The 17,539-nt window shown below is 43.3% G+C and overlaps 1 protein-coding gene across 1 annotated transcript in view; it reads left to right on the top strand.

Moving 5' to 3' along the window:
* The window catches only part of HECA (hdc homolog, cell cycle regulator), a 46,051-nt gene that overhangs the window by 24,258 nt on the left and 4,254 nt on the right, over positions 1 to 17,539 (top strand). Inside the window, exons 2-3 of the mRNA XM_033235291.1 lie at positions 6,788 to 7,828; positions 15,051 to 15,205. Of these exons, the coding sequence (XP_033091182.1) occupies positions 6,788 to 7,828; positions 15,051 to 15,205 (1,196 nt within the window). The remainder of the gene's footprint in view (positions 1 to 6,787; positions 7,829 to 15,050; positions 15,206 to 17,539) is intronic.

The following is a 17,539-nucleotide window of genomic DNA, read 5'->3' as shown; positions in this document are numbered from 1 at the left end:
GGTCAGTCTTTCCTTCGTCAGAAGATTTATTAAACACTTATTTACATAGTGGTGGGTTTACATGGATGAATGTGACTAAGTCGTCCCTACTTTAGATTTTGCCTGGAAAGCCTCGTATGACTTAAGAAGACCCTCCTTACCTTCGTTCCACCCAACTCCCCACCTGCTTATGATGCAACTATTTTAAGGAGGATAAAAATATTTAACTCACAGTTAAAAAGCTGAAAATAGCAATGTCCTATTTATGGGGCTCCTCAGTGAGTGAGGTTGTCAGGGGATTTGGGCTCATTGGGCAATCAGTGTGTTCCTCCTCTTTCAATAAGTGGGGAGCACAGAGTTCTGAAGTGCTGAGGGCAGGATGCAGGGTAAGACAGCTGGAGAGACAAGATAGTCTTGGCCCAGGTGACTTCAGCCTAGCTACTCTGTTGTCCAGACTTGAACTCTTGAGATTTTTGCCCAGAATCACATGAACCCTGTTTATTTTAACTTGAGCAGGAGAAACAAGCTGGGTACTGAATACTTGATGATGAACCTAAAATACAGGCCTTAGAAGGTTTATATACTTTTTAAAAACAATGCCAGCTCTGTGTAAAGGAGCATTTTTCTGTTTTGCTTGTTAGGTTATCACAGTTTAGATTAATGCCCCAAGGGAAGTTGGTAGCACAAGTGTGTGATACCTTTCTCCCATCTCTCCTGTTGAAGATTTAGTTGTATCAGATCAATCTATATTCCATTCATACCTTTGTGGAACTGCTATTCTCTTTTTTTCTTTGGAGACATTTTGCTCTCTTGCCCAGGCTCACTGCCGCCTCAATTTCCTGGACTCGCTTGATCCTTCTGCCTCAGCCTCCTGAGTAGCTGGGACTATAGGCACATGCCACTGAGCCCAACTAATTTTTAAAAATTTTTGTGGAGATGGGGTCTCACTATGTTGTCCAGGCTGTTCTGTAACTCCTGGCCTCAAGAGATTCTCTGGCCTCAGCCTCCCAAGTGCTGGAATTATAGGCATGAGCCACTGTGCCTGGCCATGCTTACTTATTTTCTAAACACCTACTGTGTGGCATGTTTAAAACATTAGAAAAAGTAGAAAACATTGGAGCAGTTTGCATTTATCTGGGGAGTGAAATACACCAGTATAAAATTATGGTAGAAGTAGCATATAAGTAAACATTTTTATGGAACTTTATAAAGTATTTCCATGTACATGAGCTGAAAAGGGCAAGCATTTTATCCCCACTTTACAGATGAGGAAACAAAACTGCTCAATGTCAAACAACTAATCAGGAGCAGACCTGGCACCAAACACCTCTCTTCTGTTATTTCCTGCTGCTTTTCCAGTTTGGACAGTGTGTGTGTGTGTGTGTGTGTGTGTGTGTGTGTGTTGGGGGGGGCGGGGGGGCAGTGCTAATGAGGGAGGAAAGTATGTTTGAACCGAGCCTTGAAGGAAATACTGTCCGAGTTTAGAGGCCAACACACCTCGGCAAAAGCATTGTCAGATGTCCTCTGACTATTCCCGAGGCCCACCCTGTTACCCCATTTTGCCTGTCTCCCCGGGAGCCTCGCCCTGCTGGTGTGTAATAGGGTGAGGTGTCTGTTGTGCATATTGCTGGGCATGTTTAACATGCTCTTGGCCTTGTATTTATTTTTGAAGCCTACCCGCAAGGCCACATCAAAGTGGCTGACTAAACAAGCAGGGCTGGCAAGTTGGAGTGGGGGCTCTTTATACAAGGAAGAGGCTTGCTGGTTAGGAAACAGTGGAGCATGGCTGTGAACATGACAAATACTGTAAAAGGGACAGGGACGGGCACAGCTGTGGTACCTCGTCTGTGTTCCATGCGTGCGCTTCTGTTAGACCATTAGGGCTCTTAGCTCAAGACCTGGCATGTAGGAAGTGCTCAGTATTGGTTAAATGATATATTTGCTGCTTTTTGAAAAGATACAGAATTTTTCCTCTCTTAATACACCTTTCTTTAATGTGAAAATACTTTTCAAAGAAATATCAAGTCAGTCTCAGCATTTACACTTGGAATATTGTGAATGCAAATGTTAGTTAGATCTTCCTTTGACCTAATTTGATTTTATTGGTCTTGGATTAGTAATATTTGGTTATTGTGGTTACATTTCAGTGACATTCACTTTAAGGCTCTTCATTTGAAGGATCAAGATTAAAAAAACTACACTTAATAATTGACCAATTAACATTTTAAAGGCCTCTAAAAGTCACAGCCCAAGTGACTGGTGAATTTACTCAGTTTCAACCACTCTTCTACTTCTTTTTGGTGTGCTTGAGTACATCCAGGTCTGTCTGTCTAGGATTACAGCTCTCTTTTTCCCTTCTGCTCCTCTTGTCATGTGCGGGTTTGGTGAGCCAGTGTCTTTAATGTGACTTCATTCAACACTGGAGTTGTACAAAGCCTGGGCCCAGTGGTGCCAGGAACACTAAGATGAGTAAAAGGCTTCCTTTCCTGAGTTGTCAGCTGGTGAGGATTATGAAGAGGGTCCCCACGATGAGGGACTCAAGTAAGATTGGGGCCAGACCATTGGGGAGGGGAGGGGAAGGGTTGGACTCAGGATAGGGGGCAATCCTGGTAAAATTGGTGTATAGAGAGGTGGGCCTTGAAGCACTAAGAGTGGAGAGGAAGTTTACTAGATGTCAGGTGCTTTCTCAGTACTTCATGTGTATAGTTTTTTTCATTTCATTCTTCTGAACCATTGAAGGTACATTCTGTTGTTTTCCATATTTTATACAGAGGAAACTGACACAAAGAGAAATAACTTGTCCAAGAGCATGCAGCTCATAAATGGTCCTGCCTGGATTCCAACTCAGGCAGTCTGGTTGCGGAGTCTGAACTGTGAATTGCTGTCAGTGGCTGAATGGGATTTGGACAAATGAAGATTAAGGGGAAGCCACGGTGATCAAATATTAATACATAGAGGTAGACAAATTGGTTTAGGGCCATTTTACCAAGGCCCTGGAATCCCACACCTGAAGGGGATAATTGTAACATATGACAGAACTGATATTTGTACAGGCTTTATGGGTCCACATTGCCACCACCCACTGCTGATTGATTTGGTGGAATGTTGTGTCTGTGGTTCAGTGTGCAGGGACAAGGTTGGGAAGGTTGTTGAGTAGAGGAGTCACATGGTTTGTTCCCTCTCGTATGTCTTTAAGCTGTCCTGAGGTTTTGGCCTGCATTCCCTGAGCTCATGAACATGGTTAAGGCTCAGCCTCTGCTGTCTTCTGTCCCTGCCCATGCTCTTTCCCTGCCCTACAGTTACCATTTGGAAAGAGTTTCCTAGAGTCTCCCTGTTTCTGCCTTTTGACCTCACTGTCCACCTCTGCCTGCCCTCTATCATCCCTGAGGAGACAGTGCCCTGGCTCACTGCTCATTTTGGTTGGGACTTTTCAGGCTTATTGCATCCTGTGAGTTCTCAACCAGGGGTGATTTTGCCCCCTAGGGGATACCTGGCAGTGCCTGGAGACACTGAGTGGGGCTGGCTTTTGGGAGATGGACAGTGAGGTTGCTGCTAGGCATCTTACAGGATGGCTCCCACAACAGAGAATGATCCAGCCTAAATGTCTGTAGTGCAGAGGTGGAGAAGCACTGATGTTACCTGATGCTCTGGGACATTTTGCAGTTCTCCATTCTTTATTTTTTTGAAAGGGAGTCTCACTGTGCCACTCAGGCTGGAGTGCAGTGGCGCAGTCTCTACTCACTACAACCTTCGTCTCCCGATTCTCCCACCGCAGCCGCCTGAGTAGCTGGGATTACAGGCGTGCGCCACTACACCCAGCTAATTTTTGTATTTTTAGTAGAGATGGGATTTTACCATGTTGGCCAGGCTGGTATCGAGCTCCTGACCTCAGGTGATCCACCCGCCTCGGCTTCCCAAAGTGCTGGGATTACGGGTGTGAGCCACTGCGCTGTCCCCTGACTGCCTGGACGTAATTCTCTCCTGACTTGTTTTTCAGTAAATTCTGAGTTCATTTCTTACCACAGCAGGGAATCTTCTCCTCCAGCCTTGGTTCCAGTCCTTGCATCCCAGGATTCTTTTCCCAGCCTCTGGTCTATGCCCACTCCTCACATTTTTCTTGGGCATCTCATTAGTCCTAGGGATTTTACCTTCATCTGTGGGTGAGTGACTCCACATCTGTATTCACAGCTCTAGCTGTCTTGAACTCCAGTCAAATTCATGTCTTCTCCACCTCCGTGGTGCACAGGCACTTCCAAGTCGGTGGGTCTTAAATAGGGCAGCCCTAAGGCTTCTTCATCCTCCCTGCCCCGCTCCCACATTGCTGTCCATCAGCATTCTCTCTGTCTCTGCGTCTTCTCATGCTGCTTCTGAAGCACAGGCACTCATCATTTCTCAACCTGCAGCACCCTCCCTCTGGCCTCCCTACTGCCAGTCCTGTGCCCCACTCTGCCACCGGGGAAGCTTTCTAGAGCAGAACTCTGAGGGTGGGAGTCTGACTTTAGCTTCTGTCATCTATACACATAATCTAAACTGCTTCATGACCAAGCCCAGTGGTTCCCAATTGGGAGAGTAGTATTGCCCCCCAAAGGGGCTCTTCGAAAGTGTTACGAACGTTGGGGGTATCATGATGGGGAAGGTGGGGTAGGTGGGCTACAGATACTGAGTGCTCAGGCCCAGTGATGCTTCCTGCAGTGTGCTGGACTGGGCCGTCCAGTGCATTACAGGAAGAGAATTGTCCAGATTACAGGAAGAGGGCACTTAATAATAGTGCCCTCATTAAGAAGTGGTGATGTAGTTTTTAGCTTCTGCCTAGAGGATTAGGAGAGAAATGCTGAGCACTGGTCCTGGAGAGTACTTACTTTGGGGATCAGGAGGCAAAAGAACTTCATGGTATAAAACACTACGGAAATGCAAGCAAGAGTGTAAGGGAGTGATGAATTGTATTGAAAATTGTAGAAATGCCAAGACACAAGTGGGAAAGCCTGTTAGTTGTGTGACTCCCTGAAGCACCCTTCTCATCCCGGCCTGTAAGCCTCACCAGCCCCCGCTCATACAACCGGCAGCCACTCTTTTGGGCCTGTGGCAACAGGTACGCTTCCTTGGTCCTGCACTATGAGACTCTCAGTCTCTCTGTTTGGCCCCATATTTGGTCAGTTTTGCCATCTCTGCCTTAGCCCCTTTCCACCTCTGGCCACCTCATTACACAGCTTCTTTTATAGATAAAAATATCCCAAGCTGTGTCACAGTTAGTTAATGCCAAGAACAGCAGCAACTACATTAATAATCCTTTATGTGCCAGGTACTGTGCTAAACTCTATAAGCATTTCTTATTTATTTATTTATTTTTTGAGATGGAGTCTCGCTCTGTCGCCCAGGCTGGAGTGCAGTGGCCGGATCTCAGCTCACCGCAAGCTCCGCCTCCCGAGTTTACGCCATTCTCCTGCCTCAGCCTCCCAAGTAGCTGGGACTACAGGCGCCCGCCACCTTGCCCGGCTAGTTTTTTGTATTTTTTAGTAGAGACGGGGTTTCACCATGTTAGCCAGGATGGTCTCGATCTCCTGACCTCGTGATCCGCCCGTCTCGGCCTCCCAAAGTGCTGGGATTACAGGCTTGAGCCACCGCGCCCGGCCACAGCATTTCTTATTTAATCCTCAGAAAATCTCTATAAGGTAGCTACTATAATTATGCCCATTTAGGGTTGAGGAAATTGAAGATTAAACAGATGAAATAACCAGTTCACTTTTACACAGCTAGTGTCCCATGGAACTGGGACTTACACATGCATATCCTTTTATTTCTCATTTAAAAAAAAACATTTTATTTTTTAGAGCAGATTTAAGTTCACAGAAAAACTGGAAGTATAGAGTGTTCCCATATACCTCCTGCCCTCCTCCAGCCTCCCCTTCTGTGAACACAGAATGGTACATATGTTATAATCGATGCACCTACATTGACACATCATTGTCACTTAATTTCATAATTGATATTAGGGTTCCCTTTTGGTGTTGTACATCCTATGGATTTTGACAAATGTATAATGACATGTATCTGCCATTATAGTATCAGGAATAGATTCACTGCCCTAAAAATCCTCTGTGTTTCACTTGTTCATCCCCCACCCCCTGTGGCAACCACTTGTTTTTTTTTTTTTCACTGACTCTATCATGTCTTTTTGACATTTTAGAAATAAATTCTAAGTTCAGATGTTCAGTTATCATTGAATAGCTATAAGGAATCAGTGGAGTTCCCATATCCATGAATCATGTTTATTTCTTAAGAATTGGGTTAGTGGATTTTACTTTCTGTCTTTTCTGGGAACCGGCTTGGCTATTTGCACCATGTGTGGGACATGTACTTAAGATAGAGTACAACTATGTTATTCCCACTTCCTGTCCTGATAGCTTTGGAAGAATTCTGGTTTTTTCCTTCACAGCCTGTCTTTGTAATTTTGTTTAAACCAACAAATTAGTTTGATCCAATATCCCTGACATTAGGTGTCAGACCACCTTAGACGAGAAATGGGCATGAGTTCATCTATGTTTCAGCATCTTTCTGGTATTCAGGACAGCCTAAAGGTCAGGATGAAGGGCTTTGAAGGCCCTTTTTAGAGATTCCACCGGACTGGTTGGTTAAGTAGCTTCATCATATTATTCCTTGGTTCACTGGAGTGATTCATCTTTAAAGGAACCCTGGAACTGCCTTTCATTATATTCATGTATTAGAAAAACCTTACACCATACTGTTGCAAGTACAGGTTGAGTATCCCTAATCCAAAAACCTGAAATCTGTTCTCTGTTTCTCCCCCCAGAAGCCCCATGTGCCACTCCCTTGATCTGCAGCTTCGGGAGGCCGGTGGACCTGGAGAAGGACGACTACCAGAAGGTGGTGTGCAACAACGAGCACTGCCCCTGCAGCACCTGGATGCACCTGCAGTGCTTCTACGAGTGGGAGAGCAGCATCCTCGTCCAGTTCAACTGCATCGGCCGTGCGCGCAGCTGGAACGAGAAGCAATGCCGCCAGAACATGTGGACAAAGAAGGGCTACGACCTGGCCTTCCGCTTCTGCTCCTGCCGCTGTGGCCAGGGCCACTTGAAGAAGGACACAGACTGGTACCAGGTGAAGCGGATGCAGGACGAGAAAAAGAAGAAGTCTGGCTCCGAGAAGAACACGGGGAGGCCCCCTGGTGAGGCGGCGGAGGAGGCAAAAAAGTGCAGGCCGCCAAATAAGCCCCAGAAAGGCCCGAGCCACGACCTCCCCCGCCGGCATTCCATGGACCGGCAGAACTCCCAGGAGAAGGCAGTGAGTGCCGCGGCCTACGGTGCCCGCTCCCCCGGTGGCTCCCCGGGCCAGTCCCCACCCACGGGCTACTCCATCCTCTCTCCCGCCCACTTCAGCGGACCCCGCTCCTCCAGATACCTCGGGGAGTTCTTAAAGAACGCCATCCATCTGGAGCCTCACAAGAAGGCCATGGCCGGGGGCCATGTGTTCAGAAATGCCCACTTTGATTACAGCCCTGCGGGGTTGTCAGTTCACAGGGGGGGACACTTCGACACCCCCGTGCAGTTCCTTCGGCGGCTGGACCTCTCCGAGCTCCTCACTCACATCCCCAGGCATAAGCTGAACACTTTCCACGTGCGCATGGAAGACGATGCCCAAGTGGGCCAGGGGGAGGACTTGAGGAAGTTCATTCTGGCCGCGCTCAGTGCCAGCCACAGAAACGTAGTAAACTGTGCCCTGTGCCACCGGGCGCTCCCGGTGTTCGAACAATTCCCACTGGTGGATGGAACTCTGTTCCTAAGCCCGTCGAGACATGATGAGATCGAATATGATGTTCCTTGTCACCTTCAAGGTATAGGTGTTAATTCACCTTGCCTGCTTTCTGTTTGTTAAAAACCAAACAGCAAACAAGACGGATTGCTCTATTTTGGCTTAGTTTTCACCAATGTTGTTTCTTTGTTCTAGTCAGGTGCTAGGTAACATTTGAATATTTCAGCTTCACCCAGTGACGCGGTGAATTTTTACTCTGATGTCGCAGTACCAAGTACAGTTGTCCTAGTGGATAATTTTGTGTGTGTGTTCTGTAATTTGAAGAGAGGATTGCTGGCATGTGGTTTTGCATAATGGGGAAGGAAGTTAGTGGAGTTGTTGCATATTTGTCACTTACTGTAAACCTGTTTAATGGGTCCAACTAGCCGTGCATCCTCTTTGATCCTTATAACAGTGAGGAAAAGCAGTGGTCAGAAAAGGGCCAAAGGTGTTTTTAGATTAGTTGAATTAATTTTGAAGTTTATGAAAGATGAGACTGTCTTGATAGCAGCAAAAGGTAAACAGGATTATTGAAAGCTCAGGCATTAGCCTGGTGGTGGTGGTGGATGGAGGGAGGGGCGATGGGGAAGCTTATTATTCCTATGGATGACATGTAAGGACTTAGTACGTTTCAGCCATAAATTGAGTAACATGAGGTTGGTTAGTATAAGAAATCTGTCAGTTCATGTACAACTACTGAACTTCCATAAAGGTGAGACACATCACATATAACATGTTTATACTTTAAATGTGTGCTAAAAAGCTTGTTGTAAAAATGATATATCCCCACCTGTCTCCTTCCCGCCAACCCTGCTGTGTCAGTACCCAAACAAACATTTTCAAATCTTAGCTTATGCTTCAAGTTTTTAACATCATGATTGTAAATACTGCTGTCTTCATTCTCCAGTTTTACATATTATCTGTTTATTGACTGGCTTTGAAGGTGGATGACTGTGCATCCCCTCCTCCTTCCTCCCAGGATGAGATACCACAATTCTTGGTTAAATCCTTAATGTTTACTAACGTGAATATATATTTAATATTGAGCCAAGAAGTATGGGGTTTTTTCTTATTATATAGTACCATATATTCTAGGACTCCTTTTGTTTTTATTAGGGTTAATTGATTATTTTCATTTGCATAGTTTTTTTTTTTTTAAATAACCTTGGCTAGTTCTCACTCTCCAGCAGATTTACAAACCATCTTTCAAAAACATTTCCACATACCTGTCAGATTTTTTTGGAAAAAAAAATCTTGCCCCTGAAAATACCCCTCATGGAGACTCTTACCCTCCTGCTTCTACCTGTCCTGGTGCACTCAGGACCTGATGTACCACATAGCTGTCCTTCTAGGAATGCCTTCATTTCTGTCCTATTTTTTAAAATCTTATTTCCTAGATCTCAGTATTTTATTTTTTCTCGATTTATTCTCTCAGCTTTTAGGAAACATCCCCCAGGAGCTTTTTGAGAAAGGGAATAGGTGATTTGAGACTTTGAACATCTGAGAATATCTTGATTTTATCTTCACTCTCCATTGCTATTTAGCTGGCTGTAGTCTTGTAAGTTATACATATTTTCCCCTCGGAATTTTGAAGACATTTCTTTACTGTCTCCCATCTTACAATGTCGTTATTTTGAGAGGTCTGATGTTACTCTTACTCCTGTCTTTGCCTCCATCTCCACCCCTCCATGAAGGTTTTAAGATTTTCTTCATATATCCCTAATGTTCTGAAATTTCACCATATGCTGGTCTTTTACATAGTTTTCTCTGTTTGTTGTGCTTTCTGCACTCTCTTGGCCCTTTGGCTCTATAAACTTACCATCTTCCATTTGGAGAAATTTGTTTTTGTATTATTTCTTTGATAATTTCCTCTACCCTATTTTCACTTTTAAAAAATTCTGTGAAACTCTGTATTAATCAGATATTAGACCCCTGAGATTATCTTTTGTTGGAGTGGAGAACTCCTTTATTTTATATATAATAAAGGATATATAATAAATGTATACATGGCCCTGTTCATCTCTCTTTTCTGCTTTATGGAAAATTTCCTTGACTTTTTATTTTGGTGTTTTTACGGAGTTTAAAATTTTCTGTTCTTACATTTTTAATTTCCAAGAGCTCCTTTTAATAGCATGCTCTTCTTGTTTCATGTATGTAATTTCCTGTGCTACTTTTCTGAGCAAGGAAAGGGAGCTAAAATTGCAGAGAGCAGTCTCTTTCATTTTGAGAATTGTAACTAACTTTACCCTATATCTTTTAGCATTTGTTATAAAGCAGAACATTCCAAAACTTAGTGGTTTAAAAGGATACTTTAATGACTTCTCACAATTCTGTGGGTGGATTGATTAGGACAATTAGGTTGGCTTAGGGGGCCTCAGCCGGAATGGCTTGTCTTATGTTCCAGGTAGTTTCATCTTCCAGTAGGCTAGCTTGGACTTTTTCACATGGTGCTCTCAGAATAGCATTCAAGAGATATGAGTGGAAGCCGCAGAGTCTGTCTCTAGAGGCTTAAGCTTGGAACTGAGTAACATCACTCCTGTCACATTTTGTTCATCAGCATAAGTCCTAAGTCTAGCCCAGGTTCAGATGATGCTGAAATACTCTGCTTTTTGATGGAAAGTGCTGCATAGAATTTATGGTTGGTTGTAATTTATTGCTCCCTATGATCTCCCTACAAACTCCCCAGTGCTTGTCCAGTTTCAGAGCTTAACCATTTACTATCCCTCAGTCCACTTTCTGACTTCATATAGTTTGATTCAGGGTTGAAATAACTTCATTGTTTCATGATGGAGTTTGTGTTTTTGTTTTTTTATCCTGTTTGGGGGTAATTTTAGAGGGAAGTGGATGGAAACACCTTTATTTCTCCATAGTAAAACTTGAAACATTTTTTATGAAGATGAATATGGGTACAGCATATATGAGAATAGTGGTGTTCTTTTTCTATCTGTGATGGACAAATTATTTTTATGTAATCCATTCATCAGTTGATCAAACTTACGGATTTCACACATTCTGGGTACTATCAGTTCTTGCTTGTCATCAATTTATAATCTTAGGATAAGATGCTTTTATAAAATGTAACTTACCAGGCTTCAAGTTCTGTATCACACCTGGATATGATGTACATTAAGTATCCTTTAATTTCCAGAGGAAGGGACTACTTTGGCTTGGTTCATAAAAAGAGGCAGCATGAACGCTGATGTCAAAAGGTGGGCTGGATCTTGGTAAGCAGAGGGTCTACCCAGGTCAGGTGTTTGTTGATGAGGAGGGAGTGCCTGCAAGCAAAGGAAGGGTGGTTAAAAAGAAGAAGGGCAGGTTGTGATCAGGAGATAGGGAGAGAACTGGTTGGAGCCAAGGGTGTTCTAGAGTGGGAAAGGAGTAAGATAGGGAGAGAATAGATTGCAGAAGTACTTTCAAGCCATAATAAAGAGCTTTGCTATATGTTCTTTATGAATGTGAATGGACAGGTTTTCAATGTTTTTTTAAAGCAGGCAGTCACATGGAGGAAAGGGACAGGAAAGGGGTTTGAAAGCGGTGGGATCTACAGACAGAGTTGAGACTTTGTAGTCTAGATGCAAGGATATAAAAGAATGCTAAGGTGTGGACAGAATGGAAGGGAGGGGATATTGTCAAGAGGTTATTTTAAAGAAAAATTACAGCTTGTGAATTCAGAAACAAAATTCACATTGTTTCTAGACCAGATAAATGGTGGAAGAGTAGAGAAAGGAGATGGGTAGGTAAAGGTGGGGAAAGGGCCTGGTTTTGGGGGCAGAAGATGAGGTTCGTGAGTGTTGGGTTTGAAGGGATGTTGGGACTTTTGTGTGGAGATGTCTAGCAGACACGGTTAAAAATAAGCATTTGAGTTGAACACTGGGGAGTTTGTAACAGTGTCGGTTAAAATCCTAAGGGTAGAAGAGCTCTTGGATAGGAAGAAAAGAGAAAGAAAAGGAAGGAGGATATGATAAACCCATGACCAAATCTTGAGGGTACTTTGCAAGGACCAGATGAAGAAAGAGGTAAAAATTAGGCCTGAGTACTTGTGTGTGTGTATATACACATCAAAACATAGACATACATAAATAGATAATGCCCACATTAGATGTGCACCACAAAGATACTGAGAAGTTGAACATTTGATATAAAACCTGAAGATCAGGGTGTTTAATTATTACCAGAGAAGTCATCATTGCCACAAGTGAGCCCTTGACCACATGTCGGCATTTTTATTGCCACATCTTTGCGAAATCCATGCCATCTTATTTGTAGTAAGAAAATGTAAATCATGTCTTTAATCACCAATTACTGACCATGCATTCTTCCATTTTCCTTTCCTTTCCTTTCCTCTCCTCCCCTCCCCTCCCTTCCCCTCCCCTGCCCTCCTCTCTTTTCCCTTCCCTTCCCTTCCCTTCCCTTTTCTCTTCTCTCTTCTCTCTTCTCTCTTCTCTCCTCTCTCCTCTCTCCTCTCTCCTCTCTCCTTCTCTCCTTCTCTCCTTCTATTCTTCTCTCTTTTCTCTTTTCTTTTCTCTTTTCTCTCTCACTCTGTCACCCTGGCTGGAAAGCACCAGAGTGATCATAGCTACTGCAGCCTTGGACTGCTCAGCTCAAGCAGTGCTCCTGCCCAGCTTCTCCAGTAGCTAGGACTACAGGCTCAAGCCACCACACTTGGCTTATTTAATTTTTTTAAACTTTGTTGTTGTTGTTGTTGTTGTTTTGTTTTGTGACGAGTTTTGCTTTTGTTGCCCAGGCTGGAGTGCAATCCTGCGATCTCGGCTCACTGCAACCTCTGCCTCTGGGTTCAAGTGATTCTCCTGCCTCAGCCTCATGAGTAGCTGGGACTACAGGCACCTGCCACCACGCCCAGCTAATTTTTTTGTATTTTTAGTAGAGATGGGGTTTCACTATGTTGGCCAGGCTGATCTAAACTCCTGACCTCTGGTGATCCACCCGCCTTGGCCTCCCAAAGTGCTGGGATTACAGGCATGAGCCACTGTGCCCAGCCTTAAACTTTTTTTAAGAGATGGGGTCTCACTGTATTATTGCCCAGGCTGGTCTTAACTCCTGGCCTCAAACGATCATCCCATTTCAGTCTCCCAAAGTGCATCTCTGTGGTCAGAACAATGTTTAGTAGAACTGAAACGTGTTTTTAAAAGCATTTTCAACTCCAATAGAATGGCCACACTACACTGCAGGCCACAGGATTGCATAGTGTGCAGGGCTGACACAATGCTGCAGTACTTGCTGTGTCCAGTGGCCCTCTCTGGATTATTACTCCCTCACCCTGCCCTTTACCTCTCACTGCCTTCCCCGGACTCTGTCTCTGGACTTTGTTTGCTCTCTTTTCCTCTGAAAATAGGTTTTGTTTAGCTTTAATAATTTATTAAGATTGATCTAATTAAGAAGTTCTTATTGGGCTTCTTTACCACCTTGAACCACATGTGATTGTTCTCCAGAGAATCGGCTTTTTGTTTAAATTCACAAAGGGTTTAGAAATTCAGAATTCTGTGTGGTCAGGACAATGTTTAGTAGAATTGAAAGAAATCTAGACTGAGTCCAGACCAAGTGTTCCTGTGAGTTTACCTGAAGGTTATGGATCCAAGAGACATGAATCAGTCTGGACTTGCTACTTAATTATCTCATGAATTTGGGCAAGCTGCTCAGCTTCTAAGCCTCACTTCCTACTCTCAGAAGTGGGAGCAACAGTAATGCCTATTTTGTAATGTTGCTGTTAGGGTTAAATGAAATGATTCACATGGAGCTGGTAGCATAGTACCATACCCTCGGTTAACTCTTAGTAAAAATTACTCTGTCTTCATCATTATGGTCATTGTTAGCAACACCTGACTTCTGTGTCTAAGGCTGCCCTTACCCTTCTTAGCTGTGACCTCTGTACCTGTGAATGTTTGGGAATTGCATTGAGTAAGCAGGATGGAGAGTGCAAATGAAGTTGTTTCCAGTGGCTCCTGGATCCTTGAATGGACTTCTTAACATGCCCCAAGGCTAGAGTAGATGTGGCATGTGAGACCCTTTTATTTTCAATGCCATAGAGCAGAGGTGGGCGGCATTTCAAGAAGTTCTTGTCATCCTTCCCCTTTTGGGCATAAAGGCCCCCAAGGTTATGCTGTCTATGGCTGTTAACATGCCCCATCCATTTACCCAACATACATTTATAAAGTGCTTTCCACATCCCAGACATTGTGATAGTCACTGAGTCTACAAGGTTGAATAAGACATGGTCCTTGCACTGAAGGAGGAAGGGGGTCATGCAAGCAAATGCAAATGAAGGGCTCCCCCTAAGTACTGTAGATGGAACATATATACCTTTCCATCGGGTAGGGAGCAGGTTGGTCCTTACTACTGAGTCCTGAAGACCCATAGTCTGACTGATGGCAGTGAGCAGCACATTCTGAATATGAGGCCACTTAGGATTATGTGTTCTCCTGATGGTAGTTTTTTATGTGGGGAAGCACCCTGGGGGTCCCACACAGAGAGCAGAAATGTTGCTGTTATATGTTGCCTGGGCAGATTCTGGGCATTCTGACTCTTCCCTAATTATTTAAACTGATGCTTCCATATACACTAGGATGACATCTTTCCTTTATAAACATTAAGATGTTATCAAATAATGGAGGGGGATCATGTTGTAACTTTTAAGAGCTCAGTGAATAGGACGTTGAACTTCTTTTAAAAAATTACAAGAAAGATACAATTCTGGTTCCTAAATTAGATGTGGTGATGGCTGAGCATTTTGAGAACAAGGATAGTTAACATAGTAATTTTGGTTGTGGTGTAATTCTGGGCTATCAGTCCCCAAGACAGACTTGATTTTTATGATGGGACTTGTCAGGGGGTGAGAGCTTGTGACAAGACCAATGTTATTGGTTAAGTCTCTATATGCTAAACATAAAGTTTTGAGCAGGAAGTCCTGCGTAAATACAGTACAGGCTGGTTTTGAGTATATGTGGCTTTTGTTACTTGAATTTGGATGGACCCATTATGTAAGTCCAGCAGCACCTTTTGGAAAAGCAAATTGAAGCCAAGTTTGTAATATGCTTGAACTTAAAATACATGTTTTATTGACAATAACTAGTAGTTCATCATTATCCTGAAAGGACAGCTTGTGTACTAAATATTGATTTTTCTTTTTATATTTATCCAAAAGATAAAATCTTTGCTTATAATTGGTAGATGAAACATTTTTTATCCCCTTGGAGATGAAACGTGATTTCCATGATGGCCACTCAGAGCCTTGTGTCTTCTGTGCACAGGGAGACTCATGCACCTGTATGCGGTGTGCGTGGACTGCCTGGAAGGGGTTCACAAGATCATCTGCATCAAGTGTAAGTCACGGTGGGATGGCAGCTGGCACCAGCTGGGCACTATGTACACCTACGACATCCTGGCTGCCTCTCCATGTTGTCAGGTAGGTATTGAACACACTGAGGGAGCAGTGGGTGATACTAGGCTTCTGTCCCCAAGTGAATGTAGGGAAGATGCTCCTGGCAATAAAGAAGAAATTCAGTCTAGCAATGATGGCTGAGTTACTACTTGTAATGTAGTCATTTAGTGGAATACTATGCGGTCATTAAAAGGGATAGTATAGAATAATATATAATTATGTGGGAAGCATTTCTAGTATATTAGGTCAAAAGAACAGGTTATAAAATGGCATAATAATATGCTTGCATTTGTAAGTAAGTGAGCATGAAAAGGGAGTTGCTAACCTGTTACCAGATGGTCTCAGAGGTAGGAGGCTGAAAGATGCCTTTAGTTCTCTTTTTCCTTGAGTATATTTTCTAAGATTGTGTATGATTAGCTTATACTAAATTTATAATAGAAAAAAAGTTACTTAAAAGGAAGAAAGTCACTTTCTTAAATAGACAGGATTTTCTTGTTGTTTTCTTTCTGTGGGATAGTACAGTTATCTAGGAATTGCCTGTCTTGTAAGGTGTTTGAGGTTGTAATCCTTAAAGCACTACTAAAAGGAGGCATTGTCTCATGCTATGAGAACATCTGAAATTTAGCTGTCATCAGAAAAAGAGGGAGGTATTCACATGTGAAAACACAAATAACCTATGGAATCACAGGAGACAAAATCCTTGGAAATATCTTGCTTTATTTCCAAGTGCTTGGGGAAGAAAATAGCTTGTTATATAATTCCTTGATACTGTCATGGGCAGGAGAGAAATTTTTCTTTGCTCTAAAGTGTTCCAGCCTGGTTTTGTAGTGCAAATAGCTGATACATACTTTATTAGTTACTGTATAGTTTTATGTCTTTAGCATTATGGCTTGATTTTTGTAAAGAGAGTATCTTTACTGTTATCAGTAGTTATTCACTATAGCATTTTATGATAGTTATTATGCCTTAATGCCAGCTCATGAGAAACCAGAGGAAGTAGCTCCCCTTTGCACACACAGCGTGGAGGATTATTTTTTAAATTAAAGAAATAAGGAAGTGATAGGCCGGGCGTGGTGGCTCAAGCCTGTAATCCCAGCACTTTGGGAGGCCGAGACGGGCGGATCACGAGGTCAGGAGATCCAGACCATCCTGGCTAATACGGGGAAACCCCATCTCTACTAAAAAAAAAAAAATACAAAAATCTAGCCGGGCGAGGTGGCGGGCGCCTGTAGTCCCAGCTACTCCGGAGGCCGAGGCAGGAGAATGGTGGGAACCCGGGAGGCGGAGCTTGCAGTGAGCTGAGATCCGGCCACTGCACTCCAGCCTCGGCGACAGAGCGAGACTCCGTCTCAAAAAAAAAAAAAAAAAAGAAATAAGGAAGCGAAAGAACGTTTGAACCTGTTGACTCAGAAGATTAGCACTGGAAAGGACCTGGGATCTAGACCAACCTCCTTATTTCCTCATACAATGGAGGCCTACAAACTTGGGATGTTTTACCCAGGTCTACATACATTGTGTCACAGCCATGACTGCACCGTGTGACTCCTGTTCTGGTGTTCTTTCTGATACACCATTGAAAGGCAATGAGATTATTTCCATGTCTTTAGGAAGGAAAACAGAACAGCATCCTGCCACACCCAGCCTCTTGGTATTCACCATGCACTGTATTTCTTCCTTAAAATGATTGAAGCCCAGACCTTTCTTTTCTGGCACCCTACTGAAATGGAAAATATGTTCGATTACTATTAATTTAAAAAAATCTGTGAGGATACAAGTGTTAGACGCTGCTAATGAATCAAGAGAAGTCTTCAATAAGATGTAGCCAAAAATAAGCAATACTTGATTCTTAGAAAGGCATAACAGGGTGAAGACAGGTTTGCTCAGAATCACACTTTTAATCAGAGAGATTACATAGTTAAAAGAGTGTTTATCTCAGGTTACAGAAAAGTAGTTCTTGCAGTGGTTGAGGATCAGCAGGCTGCTTTGGTTCACTCTAGCCTTGCCGCTTTCTAAGTGTGGTCTTGGGCATGGTGCTTTATCACATGTGCCTCAGTTGCATTATATAAAAGTCAGCTAATACTACCTACCTCCCAGGAGTATTTTGAGAACAAGTTGAGATTATACTTTTTAATACATTTTTAAAATGAGTCTAAATTTAGTCGGTTTTATTTATAATTTCTGGTTATTCACTTAAGTCCTGGACCCATTGCTGAAAGGTTCCAGGACTGTGCTGTTAAGGAGAGGCTAGGCATGAGTGAAGATGCAGGGTGCTGGGAACTCCAGAAGCCTCAGACCAGCACCGCACTTCCTGGATTGCTAATTTTACTTGAGTATCTTGGGAAATTTTATTTTTACATC

This window comes from Trachypithecus francoisi, unplaced genomic scaffold (assembly GCF_009764315.1).
Source record: "Trachypithecus francoisi isolate TF-2019V2 unplaced genomic scaffold, Tfra_2.0 Lachesis_group15, whole genome shotgun sequence".
NCBI classification, from domain to species: Eukaryota; Metazoa; Chordata; class Mammalia; order Primates; family Cercopithecidae; genus Trachypithecus; species Trachypithecus francoisi.
The sequence above is the reverse complement of the archived record's forward strand: the minus strand, read 5'-3'. Positions and strand labels throughout refer to the sequence as shown.